This window comes from Acinonyx jubatus, chromosome D2 (assembly GCF_027475565.1).
Source record: "Acinonyx jubatus isolate Ajub_Pintada_27869175 chromosome D2, VMU_Ajub_asm_v1.0, whole genome shotgun sequence".
In the NCBI taxonomy this organism is placed as follows: Eukaryota; Metazoa; Chordata; class Mammalia; order Carnivora; family Felidae; genus Acinonyx; species Acinonyx jubatus.
The window spans coordinates 79,777,261-79,792,049 of record NC_069393.1 but is presented as its reverse complement, the minus strand read 5'-3'; the positions used below and the strand labels follow the sequence as shown (position 1 = coordinate 79,792,049).

Here is a 14,789-nt window from a genome sequence, read left to right as displayed (position 1 = left end):
GCATTATCAGCACAGAGCCTCACACGGGGCTCGGACCCACAAATCACGAGATCGTGACCTGAGCTGAAATCGAGAGTCAGACGCTTAACTGACTGAGCCCCCCTGGAAGTCTCTTTTTAAGGAAAGGGCAGTAGGAGCAAGCAGGCCTGAGAACCCTGGTCTCTGCTCACTGGGGAGCAGCGGAGCCCGTGCTTGGAAGGGCCATGAGCCTAGTCTTGCTGTCTTCCCTTAGTCCCTCATGGTGGCTGAGGCTTGCCCACTCCTCCATGGAGTGTTCTCAGCAACAGTATTGTGCAACCCAGACCCTCCTCAGGATGGGCCCCGAGGCTTGGCTAGCAAGGACAGAGCAGTAGAGATGAAGGTTGGAAATTGCACAATGCCTCAGTTCTACCGAGACCTAAGCAGTATCCTCTAACAGAATATACCAGAAGCCCCTTTTGTTGAAGGTAAAGAAGCCGGAAGTATATTTTGATCTTCATCTGATTCTTTGGATCTCACAACCGGAGGTTAATTGGCAAACCCCCACCCCCACCCCAGACTTCCAGAAACAACAAGCAAGTATTGCTTTTACAGTTAGACAAAGAAGGACTTGGGGCTTCTGGGTGGCTCAGTCGGTTGGGTGTCCGACTCTGGCTCAGGTCATGACCTTGTGGTTTGTGAGTTCGAGCCCCTCGTCGGGCTCTGTGCTGACAGCTCGGAGCCCGGAGCCTGCTTCGGATTCTGTGTCTCCCTCTCTCTCTGCCCCAACCCCCGCTTGTACTCTGTCTCTCAAAAATGAATAAATGTTAAAAAAAATTTTTTTGAAAAGAAAAAGAGGGGCCTGTTTTATAATCGAGCATCTCCTATCTCCCATTCCTTTGATCCCATCCTGAGCCTCCAGCCACGTCACTGTAGAGATAAGGAGTGAACAGCCTTAGCCACTAAAGAGAACCCACAGCCCCAGACAGCTGCTCATTCCAGCAGAAACCCCTTTAGGAGAGTCCATGACCTTGTCTTGTCTTTCATGGTGAGGAGACAGACACAGTTTTGGGTTTTTTGTTTTTTTTTTTTTTTAATCAGGCTGCAAAACAAAAAAAGAAATCTGCAGACTCATCTTCTTATCCCCTAAAGTCAGCACACAATGAATTTTCCTAAATTTAAGATTATACATAAAATAAGAACCACTCTTGGCCATGGTACCATCTTTTTTTTTTTTTTTTTTTTTTTTTTTTAGATTTCATCTCTCAACCATCAGTGTAAGCTGGTTGACAGGCAGAGTAGTGGCTGAGTTTAATTTTGGAATTAATCGCTTGTCTTTTATCTCTCTATTGCCCTGACAGGATGAAATATTTGTGGCTTTATCCTTTGTTGACCACATCTGAGGGAAGATTATGTTTTATATTGTTACTTTTCATAAGGGCTGCGAGGGACTGTGCACACGACATTTGTGCCCTTGCATCCCAGAAGACTCTGGGAAAGGCCAGAATAGCCCTCCAGAAGCCTCCTGAATGTTCCGTAGAAATGCACCCAGCTGCTGCACGTGTGCTAACTGAGCACCCCCGCTGGGCCAGGCACTATGACCACCACCGAGGGTACAGCAAGGGTTCAGAATAGACAAGGGGACCCACGTGGGGCTGGAGGAAGGAGACTGATATTTTTCTAAGCATATCAAACCTAATCGACATCTTCCCTAAGTGTGCTGAAGGGAAGGCTGAGGGTCTCCATCTGGTCTTAAGCGATCATGGAAGTCTTCATGGAGGAAGGAGCGTGTGAACTGAGATCTAAAGGTTGAGGAGGGACGAACCAGGGCGGGGGCCGGAGAGGGAAGGATATTCCAGTGTGATGCTGAGCTTTACTTACAGGCGGGGAAGTGTTTAGAAAGCGACAGGGGCCAGACTGTGGAGGCCTTGGAGGCCACGGTGATATATTTGTTTGTCATGGAGGAACATTGGGAAGCCATAGGAGATCTCAACCCTGGGGGTGTCATGACCAGGGCAGGCTTTGAGAGAGCCACTGGCCACAACATGAAGAGGTCCTCAGAGAAAGCAGGAGCAGGGATCCAGGAAGATCAGGCAGCTGTTCTTGTGGAAAAGCCTAAAGCCCAGAGGAGAGGAGATGGCTGCTGGGGCCGGGACCGTGGAGACGGAGAAGGGAAAATGTCTGACCTTATACTCGTGAGCCATACCCAGAAAGATTCCATTTGTTGTATGTGTTTCTCATTGGAAAAACTTATGAAAACATTTGCTTGGCAGATGCCAATGGGAGACCAGTCAGTGTTAACTGAGGCTGGGCATCAGATAGGTGTGGAATCCAATATTTTGGTCAGAAGGATCATTTGGGTGATGTCCCATCCACTTCCATGGCAAATGTTTCCTCTCAAAGAGGAGTGGAATCTCTGGCTTGGACTGAGCATGTCAGGAGTCAACCTCATTCCATGACAGAGGCCAGCAGACATGTATGAAGAGATGATTCTGGATGTAGGAGGGAAGTCCCAGGTCATTCACATCCCGTAAGTGTAGCAGGTGTGAGCAAGGCTCGTTACCGGGCTCTCAAGAAACGCTTTGAAATGGATTTAATTTCCCTGCTTTCACTGAACTCTATACTCATCCCGTCCATCCACTCTTCCCGACTTGCCTGTCTCCCAGAGGGCTGCTCTGTTCTCCCACCGATGGAGGTGCTGCCCACATCCCATGGTGACCCTGTCCCACTGCATATACCACCCTTTCCCTGTCCACGGACATTCCTGCTCTTCCAATGTAGGTCCTGCCTTCTGCCCAGCCGGAAGACGCCAGAGCCACCCGACATTTTCCCCTCACTCCCAGTCTCACCTAGGTTCAATCCGGCCCCTCTTCCTGCCTCACCAGTCCTTCTAGGATATCTTTCTCTGTATGCCATTCCCTGTTGCACTTACTTTGACCCTAAATCGCCAATAGCTTCCCCAATCCTCCTTCAATCAAGGCCAAACTTCTTAGACCAGTATTCACATTCATCAATGGTGACATACCTTCCTCTTCTGCATGTGTGAGTTCATTCATTCATTCATTCATTCACATGCTTGCTCAACAACAAATGTGTGTTGGGTGTCCGATATGCCAGCTAACATTGAGGAAGCATCAGCAATACACAAGGCATGGTATAAAGTGCTTTTCATGTGTTTTGTGGTTTGATCCTCACAATAAATCCATTTTGGCTATTTTTATACCCAGATGAGGAATCTGAGACCTACAGGGGTTCGGTAACTAGACCAAGCCCACGGCTAATAAGGATTCAAGCCCGCGTGGTCTGACTCTAGCATCTGAGCTCCCAGCCTCTGTGATACAACTGCCTCTGATTCACTTGGAACGTTGGAGGGTCTCTGTTATGGGTTCCTGGCTCTGACGTCTGTTGCAATGGAATCAGTCTGTAAAGCTGTAGCAAGTGAATTAGGGAATGGACTAGCATTCATTTGCAAGGAGACACCCAGCAAAGGCTTCTGGGGGAGAGCAGAGGATGTCCTGCTGGCCCATAGTCCTGGAATGTGGGAGAAGGACGGGTCCAAACAGCCCTCTGGGCGTTGGCCAAGTGCATCGCTTCAAAGCCCGGACTGAACCGAGATCAGTGAAGGTCCAGTGCTTCGTGGCAGTTTATAGAAGGGAGGAGGACACAATCCCTGCCCTCAGGGAGCACAGAGTCTGACCGCAGATGACATGATGGGCTCATGGCAAGGATACTTCAGGAGCCAAACAACGGAAGAGCCAAATCCATGTGGAATCTGGAATGAGTTCCCAGAGGAATCCCAGGTTTGGGTGACTTTCCTTTGCTAAAGCTGTCCGAAGGGGAAGGCTCTGAGCGAGGCCTTCTGTCTGGAGGTGGTATATGCAAGGTTAGGACCACAAGCCAGGGAGGCAGACTGCCCAGGTTCACATCCCAGCTGTAGCGCTTAACCGGCCGTGAATCTGAACATGAAACAGACACTGACCCTGGCACACAGTCCTTTGGAAAAGCAAGCCAGCTGCAGCCACTGCTCTGTTTCGATCGATCCACAACAATTCGTAACCACCCTGGACCATATGTCCCTTTGGAAGTCCCTCTATATCGTGATAGCGGGATGAGAAAGTGAACTGCGGGCTGCAGGCAGGAAGGGCGGGGGATGTGCTGTGCTGTGCTGAGCACAGATCTTAAGGTGCGTGTGTCCCTGAAAAGTGGCCACCGGCCCCTCCGTCTCCCCACCCTGGCTCTCACCAGGCCCCTTCTGCTCGTTTTCATGTGTTCTGTAAAGTCCCACACAGCATGCAAGCGGATTTGGAGCTGAGAGTTAGAAACCCGTGCGGAAAATCAGCCCCCTTCTGTCCGTTGTGCCTGTTGTTCTCACATACGTTCATTCAGCAAAAATACGCAGAGCTCGGGCTTAGCACAGTGGAAAATCGAGTTAATGGCCTAATGGGTTTCAAATAACGTATTTTCATAGTCGAGCTCTATCACGGTGCCTTCCATTTCAGACTGCTTCCCTGTGTAATGTGTATTTGATCCCCCCAAACCCTGGGCAGTTAAGGGTCACTCCCATTTTGCAGATTAAAAACTGAGCCTCTTAAGTCTCAAATCCCCAGACTTGCAACTCAAGAGCCATCTCGTGCTCTCTCTGTTGCAGACATGCTGTTTCCAGGCCCAGTTGGCTGGGAGGTCCCGAGGAACGTGAACATGATTTCTTAAGCATGTGCTGTTCTCTGATGCAGAATTCCAGCGCAGCAAAATAATGTGAATGGCCCCTGAGGTCCGTCCTTTATAGTCGTTTAACCAGACGTGGTTCTTGTTAGAGCTGAGAGCCGAAGTAGCCCTGGGAGTGTGGGTGTGGTGACTTATTTCTCTGCGATCCCGTCCCGCACGCTCTCAAGGCTAAGCGTAACGTAGCCCAGCCAGAGACACACGCAGGGCTGCAAAATCACTTTCTCCTTTGCTTGAACGCACTGTCACCTTGTTTTAGTCTCAAGCTAACGTGTGGTATGTGGGGGCCTGATGTTCCACACGAGAGAGCAAAGCCCAGACCACGGCCATGCGGAAATGCGAGCCAACGACTCAGACACACACACGTGTGCACACACGTATGCCCACATACATACACACGTGTGCACGTGCTTCCACTCGGACACGCACACACACACACACACACACACACACACACACACACTCACCCTCGTACCCCTTCCATCCACAGGACTGTCTGCGGGTTTGGAAATGACTTCACTTTCCTAGGATTCCCTGAACGCCTTTTGCAGTGGCCTCTGCTGAACTTGAGAAGGCCGTGCGTCTGCATTTGGGCTTTAGGTGGTAGTTTTTCTTTCCAAAAGAGAGACTCACGAGGGCACATGTTCATGGCAACAGGACACGGGGGGGAAGCCGTCTGGCCTGGAATTAAGAGGCCTATATTCCAGTTCCTGTCGTGCCACCGACCGACTCTGTGGCCTAAGGCAGTCACTTAACCAGTCAGGGCCTCAGTTTCCACATCTGCTCGGGAAAGGGGCTGCCTAAGAGAGGAAGACTGGCCTTAGACGGCCTGAAGCTCCCTTACGACTAGAACATTGTGTGATTCAAACACTAAATCAAGATAGTTTGGCCCATTGCATATGGTGCAGGGTGGGGGTGGGGGGATGCTATAAAATTCCCAAAGAAAAGAGGCATTGAAAATAATTTTCACTCAGCATATTCCCTAACAGACTGTCTGCTCACAGTCCTTTTTAATCACAAGGTCAGGCCATTTTTGTTAGCAATTTAGCAGATAAAATTCCTTTCTTTCTGGTCCACTGAGAGTTGGATAACAGAATTTGTATTTCACTTCCCATATGGCAGAGAGCTGAGGGCTACTATTTTCGAGCTCAAGGGTTCTTACTCGATCTTCCTCTTACCCACCATTACGTTTGATTGATAGGATTAAACAGAAGGAAAATTTATTTTACTGGAGTGGGGAAACGCATTAGGTTAAGTAATAAGTATATAAAATACATAGTTAGAGGTTTTGTAAAGGAAAAGATGTAATTTTGTGGTTATGCATGTTTGGGACTGTTTTCTATGTTATGTTTTGTTGGTAGAAAGAGAATGCATTGGATCAGCAGAACAGGCAGAGACGACGTGCTAATGGGACAATGTCTTGTTCGGCGACGCCTTTACAGACAAGAGTGTGATAAAAGGAGACGGTCGCTGACACTCTTGAGGCTGTTGAAAGGGGTTGCTTTGGGGATGTTTGCAAGGGGAAGTGTTGGGATCCTGTAGCTGCAGGAGGAACCCAGGACCTCCCTGGGCATGATGGACGCCTGCTGGGTCTCTCCCTGGTGTGGCCACACTCACATCCAACCGGCCAAGTGTTGGCGAGTCCACGAGGCCTGGGGGATTCCTGTCTCTTAGCATCAGTCGATGGGAGGCAACATGGCCCTTGGATATGGATATGGGGGCAAACAGTCCCCTGGAGATACCTGAGCAGGCACAGCTCCCCCCCCCCCAACCTCGGCCACCGAGGGCAAAACCCCCCAGAGAGCAGGAGGCCACCTCTCTCCTACTCTTTGTAATCACATTCCCAGCCAATTACGTGGCACGTGGTATGATGGGCACGTCTCTCTTAGCTGTGAGTCTATCCACATGACTGACTGCGTGATAAAAACGATACCCCATTTGTCGGAGCACGTAATGAATCCTGCTGAAAAAAAATTAAGACTTCATGATATTATAATTGTCCTGGAGAATCTGGAACTTGGGGTGCTAGTAATTATGCCTGGTAATCGAGGAAGGTAACTACTTCTTAGATTAGTCAGCGGTGAACAGCAGGCTTGATCGCTGTCCCAAGGTAAACGAAAGCAGTTTTAGGGCCAAGAAATAAGCTCTTAACTCTGGTAGTGACTGAGAGACGGGATTGTTTGGGGATCAGTTTCTGAGAGCGAGGATCCACCCCTACCTCTTCTGTCAGCGGTACTCTAACCTCGTTGGTGAACTGGAAATTAATTTCATACTAATTTGTTCTCAGCTCATGCTTTAATGAGCTTGTGTTTCTGGGTGTTTAATTTGAAAGTACGTTTGATTAATACTCTGTTACAAAATAAATGGAGACTGAGAACAAATGAGTTTGAAATTTCTGAGGTCAGTAATTAAGATTATTGTCACTATTGGGTTTTTCACTATTTAACCAAGATTCAGCTGCCAACGCAACATTTCACGATTCTCCAAAGCGAGGCAAGTTCTGTAATGGATGATGGGTAACAGACAAAAACGAAGATTCCGGGGGCCCCGGGCACCTAAACTGGACGTCATCTACTGCCCTTTTGTCTTCCGAGTCTTCTCCACTCGGACATGCACGCTGGGCACCCAGGACTGAAATCCCTTCCCTGGGATCCCTCTGGTGCCCTGGGGCATTATAATCCAGGTACACAGACCCCTCATGTTTACAGAATTGCTCTCATGCCTTCGCATGTAACAGGTCCAAGTATCTAGAGAGAGGGGACCGTGGAGCCTTTCAAAAGTTATTTCGTGTGGAAATAAAGAGGCAAGCTGGCAGCAGGTCTGGGTGGGTACCTGATGTGGCAGGCTGGGCAGGTGTCCCCCCACCACCAACCCTGGGCACTCCTTCCCAAGCCACAGGCACACTGGAGAGGTCAGGTCAGCCTCACCATGGCCTTGAGTGCTGTGCTCCTGCCCTGGAATCTTCCAGCCAGGGAGAACTAACCCTTGTCCCTGAATTGCCAACCCCTCCTCCATGGCCTCCTGTCTTTGCGCGTGCTTTCCCTCCGTGAGTAGCTCCCTCACCTGCCTTCACCCCTGGGCACCTCGCCACCCCACCCCTCGACATTGTCTGGGGGCCAGAGCGAGCCACAGAACCTTCATTGTTTGCAGTCAATATCATCAACAACATTAAAAAATCCAAGATATGCTACAGGTTCATACAAACTGTAAGCTAAGCTCGTAAGATGATCTGACACAAGACAACTTAAAAAAAAACTAAAGTTTTCCTTTATATAAAAATAATTGCTTTATTTTTAAAGGAAAATAAGTTAAAAATTTATTTATTAAAAATAAATTTCCTTGACATAAAAATAATGTGAAGACGTTATAGAAAGATGTATAAGACATAATAGAAAAAAAGATCCCTGCGGCACCTGGGTGGCTCGGTCGGTTAAGCGTCCGACTTCAGCTCAGGTCATGATCTCACGGTCCGTGAGTTCAAGCCTCGCGTCGGGCTCTGTGCTGACAGCTCAGAGCCTGGAGCCTGTTTCAGATTCTGTGTCTCCCTCTCTCTGACCCTCCCCCGTTCATGCTCTGTCTCTCTCTGTCTCAAAAATGAATAAACGTTAAAAAAAAAAAAGAAAAAAGAAAAAAGATCCCATTTGTGGTATCTACCCACTACCTTGGAATAAGCCTAATGAAAACTTTCCAACAGCAATATGCAAGAAAATCTAGGACTAGATTGAAGGACATTAAAACAGCCTTATTAATGGAAACATACCATGTACGTGAACAGGAAACATGGATCTCGATGGATTCTTAACCACATTATTCATATACTAACAATATAATCTCAACGGATTACTACAGAGCTTAAAATTTGATTCTGAAATTCACTTGGAAGAGAAAATAGGCAATAATATCCTAGAAACATTCGAAGCGAAGAACAGAACCGAAGGAAACCTGCCCTCAACAAGGTTGCCGAGACAGCCCTTGAATAAATGGTTCCGGGACACCTGGATCTCCACATGCAGAAGAGTGAAATTGGGCTCCTACTTCAAGCCATATACAAATTAAAAAAAACAAAAAAACAAAAAAAAAACAGCCTTGGAGGGGGCTCGGTTGGTTAAGCATCTGACTCTCGACTCTGGCTCAGGTCATGATCTGACAGTTTGCAAATTCAATCCCCACGTCAGTCTCTATGCTGACAGTGCAGAGCTTGCTCAGGATTCTCCCCCTCCCTCTCTCTCTCTCTCTCTCTGCCCTTCCCCACCTTGCTGTCTCTCAAAGTAAATAAATAAGCTTTAAAAAACAAAGCGGATCAGGGGCGCCTGGGTGGCTCAGTCGGTGAAGCGTCCGACTTCGGCTCAGGTCATGATATCACGGTCCGTGAGTTCGAGCCCCACGTCGGGCTCTGTGCTGACAGCTTGGAGCCTGGAGCCTGCTTCGGATTCTGTGCCTCCTTCTCTCTGACCCTCCCCCATTCATGCTCTGTCTCTCTCTGTCTCAAAAATAAATAAACATTTAAAAAAATTAAAAAAAAAACAAAGCGGATCAAAGGTGTGAATGTAAGAACTAAAGTTGTAGAACTAATAAAAGAAAACATAGGTGGAAACCTTCAGCACCCTAGGTCAGACCATGGTTTCTTAGGTATGACAACGAACACGTAAACAACCAAAGGGAAGAACGGACCTCATCAAAAAAATCAAAAAGACCTGCTCGAGAAAATGAAAAGGCAGCCCACAAAATGGGAGAAAATATCTGCAAATCATAGATCATAGCATGTACCCAAGAGAACCAAAAGCGTGTGTCCACCCAGAACGTTGTGTACAAATGTTCATGGCAGCACTATTCACACTCGCTTAAAAGTGGAAACAACCCAAATACCCATTGACCGATGAATGGATAAGCAAAATCCAGCATTTCCATACCATGTGATATTATTCAGCCATAAAAAGAAATGACCCATTTCTTTCCCAGCTAAGGGAGCCTTGAAAACATCATGCTGAGCGAAAGAAGGCCAGGCACAAAGGGCCACGTGTCGTATGCCACTTCCACAAAACGAATGAGTGAGCAAATCCGTAGAGACAGGAAGTCGATTGGTGGTTGCCAGCAGCTGAGACAGGAAGGGAGGCCCCAGGGAAGTGACTGCCCATTGTGAATGTGCTAACACACTAACCGTATGCTTTTAAAAGGTGAATTCTATGGTATGTGAATTTAATCTTACTCAAAAACAGAGAACTCGTTCTCCCTGACATCAAAATGTATGATGGAACAACAGGAACTAAAACAGCGTGGTGTTGGCACAGGAAGGGACAAGTGGAGGTTTGTCACAAGTGGAGCAGCTCGTGGCACACAAAAGCAGGGCTCCGTACATGTGTGGGCATCCCGTATATAGCAGGTAGCAGCTCAGAACCTAAGAAAAGGGCCAACGGTGGGAGAGGAGCACTGGGTCTTAGTTTAGGGGGGAAAGTTAGATTCTCACCTCACACCCCTCAAAAACTAAATTCCAGATAGATTAAAGAGCCAAGTATAAGACTACGGGAATAGACGATAAAGAAGGACGTCTGCGTGACCTTGAGGAAAGTCTCCTTAAGCAATGCGCAAACTTCATAGAGAGAAAGATGGAAAATTTGACGTAAGAATTGGAGACTTCTGTTTCCTACAACAAAAGATACCGTAAGTTAATAATAGTAGGCCAAGTATGAACGTCCTGAAATTTTGGAGAACTTCTAGAATCAATAACAAAAGTCAAGACAGCAAGTGGCTGGCCTTCTCATCTCCCGTCTTGAATTGCCTTTCAGATGGTCTCAGAGTTTTGTCCTCTCCTCAGTGACAGATAAACTTGACCCCTTTGAAGAAGTGTTATTGGATGTCATTGGCCACTCAAACCCCTGGGGTCCTGTTTCTTAGCAAAGTCAAGGTGGTCTTGGGAATTTGGGGTTTTGTTGGGCAGGACTGCTGGCCACCAAGCTGTGCCCTGGGGAAAGCGAGCGGGCCGCCTGCCATGAGGAGAGGGGCCACGTGCCCAGGTGGGCTCAGCAGGGACGGCCTGGAGCCCACGAGCCCCCCTCTCCTCCTCCACCCACGACACTGCCCTTGGCTGCCAGGCCCCGCAGCTGGCATGTGGAGGCCGTGAATGAGGCCAGCTGAGTATGCCCCGCACTTCCTGCCCGTCAGCCTCTTAGCTGAGGCTGCAACACAACCTTTGCCTTGTTGATTCTGGACGGATATCGTCTCAGTAAGGAAGCGTCCGTGCCACGGTCTCTTTTTTGCAAACGGCGACATTATTTGAGACGTGGGTTCTGCAGGCATGTCACACGGGGATTTTCGTCACGGATGGAGAAGACCTTCCTATTTTGTCTTTCCTGCTGAGAGAGGCTCCCAGCTCCCGCCTGGGCAGTGCAGGGGGGCCCCTCCACCTCCTCTGTCATCTGCTTTTCTGTTTTCACAAGCCCTAGGCTTCGGCCTCATTTTATCACATTTCGCAGTGTGCTTAAATACCCCGTGCGGTTCCCCATCTGGTCACGAAAGACAATTTACAGGGGGGTAAAAATGGCGGGGCCTGTGAGATTTGTTCTGCCGCCGGATTTCGTGAGGCACCCCGCGTCAGGGCTTTCCCGAAGGGTGTCAGAGAGACAAGAGCAGGACTGGGGCGCAGCTAACACCCCACTGATCACCCTGAAGTAAATCAGGCCCTCGTGCCAGAGATCCTGGCTGGGTCGGTCACGCTGGGTTTAGCATGAAATATTAAGGGGCACCTGGGTGACTTACTGGTCGAGCGTCTGACTCTTGATTTCAGCCCAGGTCATGATCCCAGGGTTGGTGCTGAGTGTGGAGCCTGCTTGGGCTTCTCTCTCTCTCTCTGTCTCTCTCTCTCTCTCTCTCTCCCTCCCTCCCTCTCTCCCTCCCCCACCCAGCCCCTCTCCCCCATGCTCGCTCTCTCTAAAATAAATAGAATTGAAAATAAATAAATATTAAGACCGGTGGTTCAATATTTCATGCCAAAGAGACACCTGTAGCTGCCAATGCGTGAAGGTGATTGGGGGCGGTTGTGAGCGGGCGAGAAGGCACCGAGACTGAGCCTCCTGTCTCCTCCTTCCAGGGTCACTGTTACTACCACGGACACGTGCAAGGATCCTCCGGTTCCACAGCCAGCCTCAGCACTTGCTCTGGCCTCAGGTAAGCGGCTCTGGTCTGCCCCACAACTGCGACCTCTTCTTCTCGAGCATCGAGAGTAAATGGCAAAGGCAGAGAAGGCCCGCCTGACAGCTCGCAAGAGCACAGCGTGCCCCGGGGGCTTTAGTTTCTCTGCCACCACAGACTCTTTCTAGAAGGTTCTACGGGCCTGATCAGTCGAGAGCCACTGAACCGGCGGAGTTACTCCACCCTAGGATTTTGTGACTGTCTTTCGTTTATGTGGCCCGTGTGCTCAGTAATTCCCGGTGTTAAGAGGTAGGACCTCAGGTATTGGCGTTCGGGCTGCTTGCTTGGTACACAGGCACAGGCCTCCTGTCGCTAAGAGACAAAGCAGAGGAACCAGTTTAACAGAGTTCAAGGTGAGCTGAATACAGGCGTGGGGTGTGGGGGCTTCTGCTACGAGGCTGTGGCCCGTGTCAGGACACCGTTCTCTTCTGTGGCTGGACGAGCCCGTACAGCTCATCCTTCCAGACCACACTCATTGGCCACCAGCTGGCTCTCGTGCGCTTCCCGGCAAAACCAGCCTGTCTGACAAACTTCCAGCTGCCTCGGCCTTTTTCCTGGGTTTATTCACTGCCTTTGTGAACCGACAGCTTGAATCCCCCAAGCCCTGCTTTGCTTGGGCCCCGGGGTGCCTTCGGGGACAGAGAGAGGACGGCCTGGGTGCCAGCTTCCGTGAGACCAGGGCTGCGTCCTGCGTCAGCTGTAACGCCACGTCTCTGGGAGTCCCATGTGGGAGCCTACACACACACACACACACACACACACACACACACACACACAGGTCAGTCAAGCTCCCACAAATCTGAGGGAGGTGGTGACCACACTGGCCCTCGTCAGGGTGTTAGCCGCAGATGAAGACAGAGCCTCAGTGAACGTTAGCGGGAAATGGGCGCGTTCTCAGAAGCGGTGCCTCCCATTAACCCCGACACATGTAACAAACACACCTGGACTAATAAAGGGCGGCGGTGGCCTGTGCCTTCCTGGCCACACTGGCAGCGGTGAGGAGCTCTCCAGCGCGACCCAGAACCCGGGGCCCGGCGCGCGCCCAGGGGCACGCTGGCAGGTGCCTGTCCCCGCGTGGGGCACCCGGTGCCCGCCGCGCGCCCTGGTGTCCCCTCTGCCCGCCCCTTACTCTCACTCGCGTGTCAGGTGCACAGAGCCGAGCGGCCCCTTCCACCCCACCCCCCTCTCCCGTCCCGTCCCCGCCCCCACGTGCCCTCCGTTAACACGCAACGTGCGTCCTTCCGAGCCGCCACCCACGCTTTTTGACCCCGGCCACCTGCACAATTTACAAAGGTCACCGGAGAGCATCCTGCCTCGCTCAGCAGCTTGTTTTGTGTTTGGCTCCTTTGACACCCATCCCTTCCGGCTGACGTGGGGCTGGCTCCTTCCTTTGACAAATACGCTTGAATTCGCCGCGCCCCTCCGCGCGCTCCCCCATGTGCGCGGAGGTGGTTTCCAGCTTTTCTCGGTTGCAAACGCTGCTGCGCTGCACGGGGGGGCCTCGGACGCTCTGTGCCTCCGTGCGCAGGCCCCGGAGGAGCGAGTGCTGTTGTGACAGTCCCGCCACCCTGTTCCTCCACGTGGCCACCTCGCTTTCCACTCTGGCCCTCGGAGGCGAGCGCCGTCTCTCCTGACATCTTCCCCCATCCCTGAAATACCTGCTGTACTCAGTGTTTGTCACTGGACTCCGACAATATGTACAAACAAGCGCACCCTCCCCCCTCCCCCTCCCCCCCCCCTGGGTAAAATGCCAGCTGTGGCCTGTCCTGTGCATGCAAAGCCCTGCGCGTGTGCGTGCGCGCGCGCGTGTGTGTGTCTATCTTCATAAAAATAGCCACATCACGCAGTTCACCCTGCGGCTTGCTCTGTCCCCTGATCCTTCTGCCTCCGCAAGTCAGGAGGCAGAGACTCGAATCTCTTTTTGGTTCACTCCGTGGAGGGCACACACACACGCACGCTTCTGCGCACGATTGCTTTTAGAAAGCGCTTTTGGTATCCCGTCCGAGTAACGCTACGGAGCTCAGAAACGCCCGCCGATCTGATACGAGAACAGAGCTATCTTGCTGTTGTTGGATTTGCTGCTCTGCTGTTACTCGTTCTTCGGCACACGTTCCTTGAGCGCGTCCCCCGTGCCAGCGCCGAAGGACGTGAGGGGTGAGCCGTGCGGCGCCTGCAGGAAGCACATTGCTGGCAGAGGGAACAGTATGCGCGAAGCCCCCGAAGCCGGAAAATGCCCGAGGTCGGGGGCCAGTGTGGCTGGAGTGAAGCAGGAAAAGGAGGCAGCGGACGCTGAAGTCAGAGGAAGAACGGAAGGGCGGGATCGGGAGGGGCCTTGGCCTCCCTCTTCTGTATAACGGGTGTCACGGGAACCTCGTGCTGAGGTCTGACTTACCGTTTCCACAGGTCACTGTGTGGCCACCGTACTGAAAACAGGCTGTAGGGGGTACATGTGAGAGCAGAGCTCAGCTAGATACCTTCCCAGTAATCCTGACGAGCAGCGGGGGCCTGGACGGGGGCCTGGACGGAGCCGGCACCTGCAGACGTGCAAGAGTCCAGAGACGTCCAGAGACATCCAGAAACGTCTTCGGGGGTTTGGAGAGGCTGGTGACTGTAGCATCTGCACACTTCTGACCATTGCCTTCTCCACCGAAAGTGCTCTGTGTCTGAGTCTCGCGCCCCCGAGGTGGCGTGGGGCACAGCTACACGAAAGGACCAAGTCCCTGCTCCTGAGTGACGGCGGAGGAAGCCGTGGGGAAGTCACTGACGAGGCAGGGGCGGCCATACACACGCGGGCCCAGCAGGCGTGGTGGGCACCAGTAGAGGTGACAAAGCACCTCAGTGGCAGGTGACGATATGCAGAAACGAGGACAATGGCTCACCTTAGAGGCACCGAGGTCCCGAGGGAAGGACTTCAAACAGTGAAA

At 51.1% G+C, this 14,789-nt stretch overlaps 1 protein-coding gene across 2 annotated transcripts in view; it reads left to right on the top strand.

Annotated features, from left to right (window-relative positions):
* ADAM12 (ADAM metallopeptidase domain 12) overlaps nucleotides 1–14,789 on the top strand; it is a 341,670-nt gene that overhangs the window by 216,491 nt on the left and 110,390 nt on the right. For both annotated transcript variants that reach the window (XM_053207586.1, XM_027063359.2), the window contains exon 5: nucleotides 11,765–11,841. In XM_053207586.1, the coding sequence (XP_053063561.1) occupies nucleotides 11,765–11,841 (77 nt within the window). The remainder of the gene's footprint in view (nucleotides 1–11,764; nucleotides 11,842–14,789) is intronic.